Genomic DNA, 10,024 nt, shown 5'->3' with positions numbered 1-10,024 from the left:
AACCAGTCTTAAGTAGCACAGGAAAATTTTTAGTAAAAGCTTAGTATGGGTCAAAATGATTGCTTTTTCATTTATACCAAAAATCATCATTAAGTAAAGATCCTGTTTCATGAAGATTTTGTACATTTCCTACCCTAAATATATAAAAACTTTATTTTTGTGAATGGATGGCCTTCAACAGTGCCTCTGATTAGCAACTTCAAAGGGTTTTTTCTCAATATTTGGATTTCTTGCACCCTCAGATTCCTGAGTTTTTAACAGCTGTATCTCCACCAGATATTGTTCTATCGTAACAGCCCACACCTCAATAGAAACCTTAGTTATTCAGCTTTGAGATGATGTAAAAATCTCAAAACAAATTCAAAAAATTGACCCATAAGACTGGTTTTGTTTAGAAATAGCCATTTAAATCAGCCATCTCGTGTTAGGAATATAGAATAGTCTTCAAGTGAAACTAGATGGACATTGCATGTAAAAAATACCAGTGCTTGTTAAAAGTGTTGAAGTATTATATTAGCTTTGACAAAACTTTGTGTCAGAAATGCTTTGTATGCATCGTGTTTTAGTCAGAATCAACACACCAATTGACCTGTACAGAAAACAATTGCACACAAATAGATCAAACAAAAAAAGACAGATCACAATACAGCCGACATACAGTAATACTGTCCCAGTTGTATTTTTTATGTAATGTAAATTAATCTAGACTAATCTAGATTAATCAAAAACGTACTGTATAATGTAACAAAAAATTACAACGGCTAACATTAAACAACGATTTAACAACATAATCTTTAGTGTTTCTGGCTGAAATTCTTGCAGAAATCTAATAAAAAACTGTAAAATAATATGTCAGATTTATTCATAAACATCACAAAATACAATTAACTTCAAACATTTCACTGTAGCAGATCAAAAAACTGAAAACTCTACCACAAAACTGCCACCTTGAGTGAGGACTAGCCACGTTAAACTATTTCACAGACCCATGTCTTCTAAAAAAAATCAAGTCACAGATCTGTCACAACACATGGCAGCAGAGACATTTCCCCTTCGTCATAACAGTTGGCATTCGGGTTGCCAGGTATGACAAGTGGATGCTCTGCAGCGCTGCCTCAGCAGGACACATCTACATTCACCTGAGGTCTGACCAAGAGATGCTTCGTGACAGCTCTCCTTTTCTCTCCCCCTTGATACAGCCCCAACCATCCCCTGGTTCACAAGAGCACAAGCCTTGACTGCTAAGTCACTGTCTCTCACACACTCTGTGTTCTTGGTTTCCATTCAGAGTGGCTTGCATGGAGATATCGCTCTTATTCCCTTGTTCTCTCTGATCTTAAAGCCCTCATTCCTGCTCCCATTGCCAACATTCTTAAATTTGAATCATTTGTCGTAACTGAGGTATTTCCAGGTTTTCGTTGGAAGTAAGGGAGTGTTCAGTTATAGCATATGTCACAATAGTTCTGAGAAATACAAAAGAAAAACTGGACCTACCTGTACTGCAAGGTTAGGTTAGGTTGGTGAGGTCAGTGTTATAAATATTTATGCTCGATTTTCCAGTTAACAGTTTAATAACAAATACCACAAATACAGTGCAGCTGAGTGGTTTGAGTTTTCTCAGAAATGTTGATGGCAGGATGGTGGAGCTACAGCCTCATCTAGTGGCGTCCTATAAGATTTATTTAAGATTCCACTCAACTGTATCTTCAAGCTCAACATCCTCAAGCCTTTTGGAATCCTTATCTCGCTGTTCAGCTTAAACTCACGATACCTCCCAAGAACCCAGTCAAGGCCCTGTTTTCACAATGTCAGAGAATTTAATCTAACATATTTATATGACTGAAATATCATGTTCTGAGAAGACAGGAATACACAGAAACACCAGCAAAGCGCATGTTCTGCATAAGAAACAGAAAGAAATCAGATGGGTAAAGCATAGACAGTCTGACAGCCAGAGGCATTATATTTGTAAACAAATGCCGGATCACGGATGTGCATTATGGGGTCCATTATGCCCTGAGAGCCTCGCAGAAGCAACATGACAAATATTTGTGAATATTCAGCCAGTTCACATACAAGACGAACTGTTGCTGTAACCATGGCACCACTTATCTGAAGATGAATATAAAACTGCAGTCCAATGCATCAGATGATCTGTGCTCTGAAGCAGATACAAATATTTTACGGCATATTCTTTTCACTTTATTTCCCTTTTTGTACTTCTACTGTACACTTTGTCCATTTCTGCTTTTTGTGTTTGCCTATTGTAGAGAATGTGCTTGTCTATTGCCACACGATCTCAACACAAAACAGCATGATCCACCTTTCAGGGGAATGTTGTTTTCAACAGCAAAGTATCTGTCTGGTTTCTAAAGTGGCAGATATATACTTTCACTTTGGACGCTTTTGTCATAAACCTTTTGTGATTGGGGTCCCTCTTTTGAATAAATTGCTGTTGGTCTGCTTTTATACAGTTTATACAGGGAATTTATTAAATCTTTGGTCTAGATTCATGAGAATTTATTTAATTCCACAATATAAGGCCATGTCGTCAATTTTATTGTTGAACTGAATTTCCTTTTTTATGAATGACTCATCGTTGTGAGCAGATAAACAATATTCAAATAGAGTTAAAAACTTCTTCAATTTGATTGAAAGTTTTTGTTTCTACGTTCCATAATGTAAAAGCAGAACCTTCTCATATATGTGATAGGGCACGGCCGTCAACCAATGGAGTTTGTCTAGATATGAAAAGAAAGAAGCTTTTACTTTTGATTCTAGTTAACTACTACGTCTTCATATCATCCAGGAAACAGGTGAGTGGACTCATGATTGAAGTACTTTTAAAAGGGTAATGTGTATTTTTAATCATGTCATTTGTATAGGTAACATTTCTTTACTCAGAAGGTAACTTTCTAAATGTCATGCTTTATTTTTGTGGAGTGAAGCTAAAGCACTCCTTTGTTAGCATTTGCCAGATGGCTTAAATGTAAATGAAATGTATGAAGACACACAGAACACAGTTGTACAGTACACAGGAAAAATAAAGCTATTTTATTTTATTTTACTTTAAAGTTCCTGTCTGCTGAGGTAGTCATTGTTCATTGTAATATTTTGCATCGAAAGAACAACGTGATATTTTAACTATGTGAGTTACTTTAATGTCAAATTTCATGTCATTGCAGATAGGGTGTTTTGAACACAACACTGCTTTCTGAACACTTTCAATAGTACATGCACTTTGCCGAATGTAAACCTATATGATAAAAAACAATTGTAAAACTATAGCAATATCTTGCTGTTGCTTTTAGAAACTGTTTTCATTGCATCTTGACATACAACATATTGCATCCTTGACCTGTGAGGAAATAAAAAAACTGAAAGATCTTAATATAAAAAAAGGCTGGCATTAACTATAGTTAACAACAGAGTTGCCCAGACCCGAAGTTTACATACTAGAAGAAACTAGAAGAATCTTTTAGTGAAGAGGAAACCAAAAGTGTGTTTGATTACAGGAATTCTTGAGTCTAAAGGCTACACATCAGGTTCTTTACTGTGTAGCTCTGTTGTTTTTTCCTACTGCGTATCCCACAGTTTCTCAAATGTCACATATTAATATTACTGAAGTGAATTACTTTTGTGTTTTTTAGGACTAAAACTCTTATGTGAGAGCCCTGTTAAGTAGCAGAGATGAATTGGATGTACCTTCAGGCTTTGCTTGGTGGAGTAAGCCAATACTCCACCGTGTTTGGTCGCGTCTGGCTATCAGTGGTCTTCATCTTCAGAGTCCTGGTGTTTGTGGTGGCTATTCAGCAGGCGTGGGGGGATGAAACCAAAGAGTTTGTCTGCAACACGCTCCAGCCGGGCTGTAACAATGTCTGCTTCGACCACTTTTTCCCCATTTCCCATGTCCGGTTGTGGTCTCTTCAGCTCATATTTGTCACCTGTCCATCTCTACTGGTCGTGGGACATGTCAAGTATCGTGAAATGAAGGATAAGAGATTTACTTCAAGCCATGAAGGCGAACACATGTACATCAACCCCGGGAGGAAGCGTGGAGGACTGTGGTATACCTACATACTCAGTCTGGTGTGCAAAGCAGGCCTTGATGCAGGCTTCCTCTATATTTTGTACGCCGTTTATGGTTTCGACATGCCAAGGATGTTTAAATGCAGCCAGGAACCTTGTCCAAATACAGTCGACTGCTACATACCTCGTCCTACAGAAAAAAAGATCTTCACAGTTTTTATGGTGGTTTCGTCTTTTGTGTGCATCTTCATGTGTATCTGTGAGATGATCTACCTGATTGTCAAAAAATGTCATAAGTTCTTGCTCAGACAACATCAAATGAACGCTAATTCCACATGTAGAAGGGTAGATCCAACAGCCTCGTCCACACAGAACCTTAGCAACTTTGAAAAGGCAAAGGCTGCAAAAGAGGAAAAAATATCCCAGCTGGCCTAAAAGTGGCTTGAAGATTGATGTGGTACAACAAAGCATGATAAACAGTCAAAAGACACGTTGAACCATGGTCCACAATTTCCAGACTATAACCAGGGAATATTGCCCTTATAATATTTTAAGACTCACACAGAAAATGTTCAAAACCAACTGTTGGATTAAAAATGTTTTGATATGTTTAACCTCCTGGTTAGGTGACAATAACCCAACATAGGTTAATTTATAAACAGTTGGTTACGTCCATATCTTCCAACAATTTGTTGAAACAACTCAGCCTTTATGGGTTGTTATGTGTGTTTATGGTGATCATTTTAAAAGGATTGTGTTCTTGTCTCAAAGAGGAGCATACTGTTTCTAATGCATATAAAATATATTACATTATTACTCGCTTGAACTTGGGGGGGGGGGGGGTGGTGCTATAGCAACGCCACTTGGATTCATGCAATTTGCACAAATGATCAATGGAGAACTTCATGTTTTATGGAACCATGTTGTTTTATTACTCTTGTTTTCCTTTTGTATTGGTTCATACACTATAGTAAAATAAAAAAAACATTAAATTGTTAAAAAAATAAACATAGTTGTTTAAAATTAAGACAGCACTATTTTTAATATAGTTTATTGCAAAAATACATATTGTAATGATATTATTACTACACCCATCCTTACTGTATGTATGTATTTATTTATAAACAATTCTTAGTTACTGAAATGACTCGGTTTCGTGACTCACAGTTTCTGCGGTGAGTTTCCATCGCTCCAACCAATCAGATTCGAAATGCAAGGTTGCGCTGCTGACGAACATTACCATAAACCAATCAACTGCTGAAGGCGGGACTTATTAAATTCAACCAAATCGTTCCATTTGCTCAGAATCTCCGCGCAATGAGTTATCAATACGGACAGGTAAAGTCTCTCTTCCGGGTTTAGCGCTTTTATTATTATCTTCACATGTGTGTTTTATTGTATTATGGTTTAGTATACAGCTCGAGGGATGTAAGTTACAGGGACATGATGTCCAGGTCCCGATCATTCCGACTGCGTAAACTTTTTGGAAACTATCATGATTTAGGCTAGCAAGTTAGCCGCGTAGCTACTCCAATATATGATGCACTACACTCGTTTGCATGTATGTTGTTTGTCCGCATTTTTGGATCAGAGTGTATAGCAGTATATTTTAGATTTATGTATAGAGCCTTAAAACAAAGATGTGGAATAGATTTGTGTGTGACATTTGAACGTAGTCTTAAACCTTTTCTGTACCATGGTATCAACACTGTTTGAATAGTATCTACCCTTATAAGGTACTGCTATGTTAGAATAGAATAATAGTATGATATCTCTTTTGAATAGTGTAGGAAGACTTTTATTTTATAAGAAATATTAATGAAAATGTTATTACATTTTAATGATGGTAATGCTGTGTAATATTGTGATCTAGAAGCAACACACGTACTAAATGTAATACTGAATTCACTATAAATAAACATAAAGTTTCCACAGTTTTATTTTACAACAAACTGAAATTGCCTTTCTCTACAGCAGTGGTTCTCAGCTTTTCAGATCATGCAACGTTACCACCCAATGACCGCCATAGAAAACCATATGAATTAACACTCAAATCCTCCCATTCTAATGTATTATCAATAATAAACACTTTTTATTAACCAGCTCTTTTCAGTACCACCAGGGGTCTCGTACCACAGTTTCAGAACCACTGCTGTACAGGATTACAAACTACATGTAAGGTGTATTGATCATTTTTAATGAAATTAAATAACCTTTTTATTTGCTATTCAAAGGGTTATCCAGGATCGGGTGGTAACCCCCAGCACCAGCCTCCTCCAGGCGCACCTTATGGAGGTGGTCCCACAGGGGGACATTACGGTGGTTCTTACGGAGGTGCCCCTCAAGGGCAACAGTATGGCGGAAGAGCTGCACCTGGAGGTCCATACGGCTCTTATGGTACTCCTGGTGCAGGAGGTGCCCCTGGAGCACCATACGGTGGGCATGCCCCAGGTGGCCCTTACGGGGGTTACGGACAGCCCCAAGGAGGACAGTATGGTCAACAGCCTCCCGCAGGTTCGAGACATTGAATCTTATTTTTTCTATTTATCAAACATGTTAACAATACAACTTCTATTATACGATTGATAAAATCACTGAATGGAGAGAAACTGTTACGATACATGTGAAATTATCAAACCAATTCACCTTTGTCATTCTGACCTAATACTTAATCTATCGGCTGAAACTTATTTTGGGAACAAAAGTAATGGAAAAGATAAATCTTGTTTATTTAAGGGTTGCCTAGATGTCCACATACTTTTCGCGGCAATATACGTATTGTATTCCTTTCTCCGCCTCAAAAAAAGACTGGATTATCTAATCATGATTAATAATGTAAGCATTGTGGTAGCAAAAATCAATCCATGTGATATGAGATGAATGTTCTGCTCCTCGAGGCCAGCGGTTTGGTGTATATATCACTTTTTATCAGATTTTAATTCACACTTTCATACATCAAATCTGCATTTGCGAACGCCCCATAGAAGATATTGGTCTGGCGGGGTGAATTTTCCCATTGTTTCAGTAGTGCAGCTCCGGGCCGGCCTGACTGATGATGTCTGAGCATCAGGGTTGGCATGCGAGACAGGAGGGTCGCCGCCGTTCCATCAGGCGCACTGTGGCTACTGGCTATGCATAAAATACAAAAGATAGGAATTTATGATGGTGCCGCATCCTTCTGCAGTGCAGCTGTGTCATGTCATGTGCCCCTCACTGAATGACTGATGCTGATACACTGCAGGATGGCAGTAGCAGCTTGTACTGATCTGGTACGGAATGAGCCCATGGGAGAATTAGAGTGATGAGAGTGATAATCCTGGGCGAAGGGGTACGAGTGTATGTGTCCACCTGCGTTTATGTTGGCGTGTATGCAATAATGTCCTGTGGGTAAGACTGTCGGTTTTAAAAATCTCTCCTCGGGGGGTAAAGCTTCACTGAATTGCGCAACTTATTCTTGTTCCTCCTGGGACCATACTGACGCTTGGCTGATGAGTTGTTTCTCGTATCCGACCTTTAGGACTGACTTGTCATTTTGTAAGTGATGAAACCAGATCTTATTCAGACTGTATAGTCAATATTTGCTATATATACAATACATCAATTCAGCAATGACTTCTATTTCAGGGGCATTGCTGGATTTACGCATGCATGTGCTTTCTCAATAACAGATTATCTTATTCATGATATATACCGGAATATGTTGAGAACAACACGTGTGTGCGTGAATACATGAATTCGGATGCTGTTGCCATTTGTGTATGACGTTAAACTACTGATGTTAGCATGCATACTAAAACCCATTTCTAAAAATCTGATTATTTTTGTTTTCAAACCACCTTTGGATGTCTTGTGTTTTTTAACAACAAGTTTTCAACTCTACTATGTTAACAGTCTAAACAAAGTTCGCAAAGCGTTTTTTTAACACCTTAAAAATCATGGAAGTGTGTACTGTTGTCTGTTTTTGAGTTGTGTTTTTTGTGAAGTGCTCATTGGCCCCGATTACAGTTAAATAATTTATCTCAAAGCAATGATGAAGATATCTTATTTGTTAATGTAGTCTCTTTTCATGGTGCAGGTAACATTCCTCCCGGTGTGAACGCCGAGGCTTACCAGTGGTTTTCTACTGTGGACACAGATCGTAGCGGCTACATTAACCTGAAGGAGCTAAAGCAAGCCCTTATCAATTCAAACAACTCTGCTTTCAATGACGAAACATGCATGATGATGCTCAGTAAGTGTTAGCATTACATTATCTGTTTGTTTTCTCACGACAGCAGGCCAATTGTTGAATGGATGATTTGTCCTAACTGAATTCTGAACTCTGTTATGTCAGATAAAAGATTTCAAAAAGTTATTCTTAAATAACATATCCAGTCCACAAGTAATTTATTGGTGGGAATCGGTGCTTTGTCTTCATTTCCAGATATGTTTGACAAGACCAAAACTGGACGTGTAGATATATTTGGGTTCTCCACAATGTGGACGTTTCTGCAGCAGTGGAGGGCGATGTTCCAACAGTTCGACCGGGACAGATCCGGTTCAATTAACAGCAGTGAGATGCATCAGGGTGAGTGAATATGTTATTAAACATATATATATATATATATATATGCTGTATATGTGTGTGTGTGTGTGTGTGAACATGCCCACCACCCCATTTAACATGCTAAAAGAGTCTTTTCTAATATTTTTTTACCATTTTAATCTATTAAGACAGGATACCAATTTACTTTGGCATTTGCAGAGATATTAATTGTTTTCTGCTTATTGATTGTAGTTCATGAAATTATCTTCAAGGACACTACTACAGTAGATTTGTTTATCAGACACAGTTTCAATTCTATTTTCCTACAGCGTTATCTCAGATGGGTTACAATCTGAGTCCTCAGTTTGTTCAGGGACTGCTGAATCGGTATTGTCCACGTGGTGTGAATGGAATCCAGTTAGACCGCTTCATTCAGGTGTGCACCCAACTTCAGAGCATAACGCAAGCATTCCGCGAGAAAGACACCGCCATGTCCGGGAACGTGCGGATGAATTATGAAGATTTTCTGTCTGGTGCCATTACTAGACTGATGTAAAGTACTGCATAAGGAATTCAGGAGAGACCTGTTTCAGCTAATTGTTATAGACCACTGTTTCTTACAACACTTTAGCCCCTTGACATCTTTTACAGTGCCTTTTACTGCAGGATTACTTGATTTTACCATAATGTTCTGCAAAACCACTATGTTTCAAGCATAGTTAGAATGCCAAATATAGCTTGACTTGAGACATTTTACCTGCATTTTGCTTTGGTTTTCTGCTGATGTTTAGTTTATTATATATGAATGCCAAAATATGTTCATTGTATATTCGGATGAATTGCCATTAAACATGCAAGGAGCACTAATTACTAATATAATAATATAACTATTAGGAGTATGTTGGATGTCATATTTAAATAGTATTGCTATTAAATCTTAGTACATATGTGCTTAAAAATGTTTGAATATTGTTTTAAATTGTGTATCATACAGTCATGCAAGTTATTAGTTTAACCCCCAAGGCTTACGGCTGAATGATATTTAAACTCTCTTTGACCATTAATGATGGCTTTAGATGCAGGTCTAGATGTACCAGTGTCCACTATAACTGTACAGCTGGAATATTCCGCTGCGTTGCCAGGAGACCTCTCTTATGATTACACCAGCAATAGTGCGTTTTGTTATATATTTTTTATGCGCCTTTAAGTTTTAATGGTACATAACCTTTTTTTGTCTGTTTAGATTCATGTCTCAGTTGACCTCCACCAATTTAGTTTTTAATGTGTTTCATGGAAAAACCTGTGCCATTATCTGCTGTTGCTACTTTGCTTGATGCTGTTTGATTATTGTGATTTTGCCCTAATATTGACATTTGTTTCTTTCCTTTAATCTATTTACTCCGTTTACATTCATTTAAAATAAAATATTTCATTTTCAAATACTGGCTGAATGTCATGAAGCAATTTGTT

The 10,024-nt window shown here is 37.6% G+C and overlaps 2 protein-coding genes across 3 annotated transcripts; both read left to right on the top strand.

Moving 5' to 3' along the window:
• Positions 1 to 3,690: 3,690 nt before the first annotated feature.
• gjb9b (gap junction protein beta 9b) lies at positions 3,691 to 5,169 on the top strand (the record flags this gene model as incomplete). Its single annotated transcript, XM_079484294.1, has 1 exon — positions 3,691 to 5,169. The coding sequence occupies one exon, from the start codon at positions 3,691 to 3,693 to the stop codon at positions 4,462 to 4,464; it is 774 nt and encodes a 257-aa protein (XP_079340420.1). The 3' UTR covers positions 4,465 to 5,169.
• A 133-nt stretch (positions 5,170 to 5,302) lies between these two features.
• Positions 5,303 to 9,999, top strand: pef1 (penta-EF-hand domain containing 1). 2 transcript variants are annotated; one of them, XM_079483977.1, is made up of 5 exons: positions 5,303 to 5,367; positions 6,264 to 6,543; positions 8,105 to 8,260; positions 8,453 to 8,596; positions 8,884 to 9,999. In XM_079483977.1, the coding sequence occupies exons 1-5, from the start codon at positions 5,347 to 5,349 to the stop codon at positions 9,108 to 9,110; spliced, it is 828 nt and encodes a 275-aa protein (XP_079340103.1). In that variant the 5' UTR covers positions 5,303 to 5,346; the 3' UTR covers positions 9,111 to 9,999. The 2 variants fall into 2 exon arrangements, with proteins under 2 accessions (XP_079340103.1, XP_079340104.1); XM_079483978.1 differs by having other exon boundaries at positions 5,360 to 5,590.
• The last annotated feature ends 25 nt before the right edge of the window (positions 10,000 to 10,024 follow it).

This window comes from Barbatula barbatula (assembly GCF_947034865.1).
Source record: "Barbatula barbatula genome assembly, chromosome: 21".
In the NCBI taxonomy this organism is placed as follows: domain Eukaryota; kingdom Metazoa; phylum Chordata; class Actinopteri; order Cypriniformes; family Nemacheilidae; genus Barbatula; species Barbatula barbatula.
The sequence above is the reverse complement of the archived record's forward strand: the minus strand, read 5'-3'. Positions and strand labels throughout refer to the sequence as shown.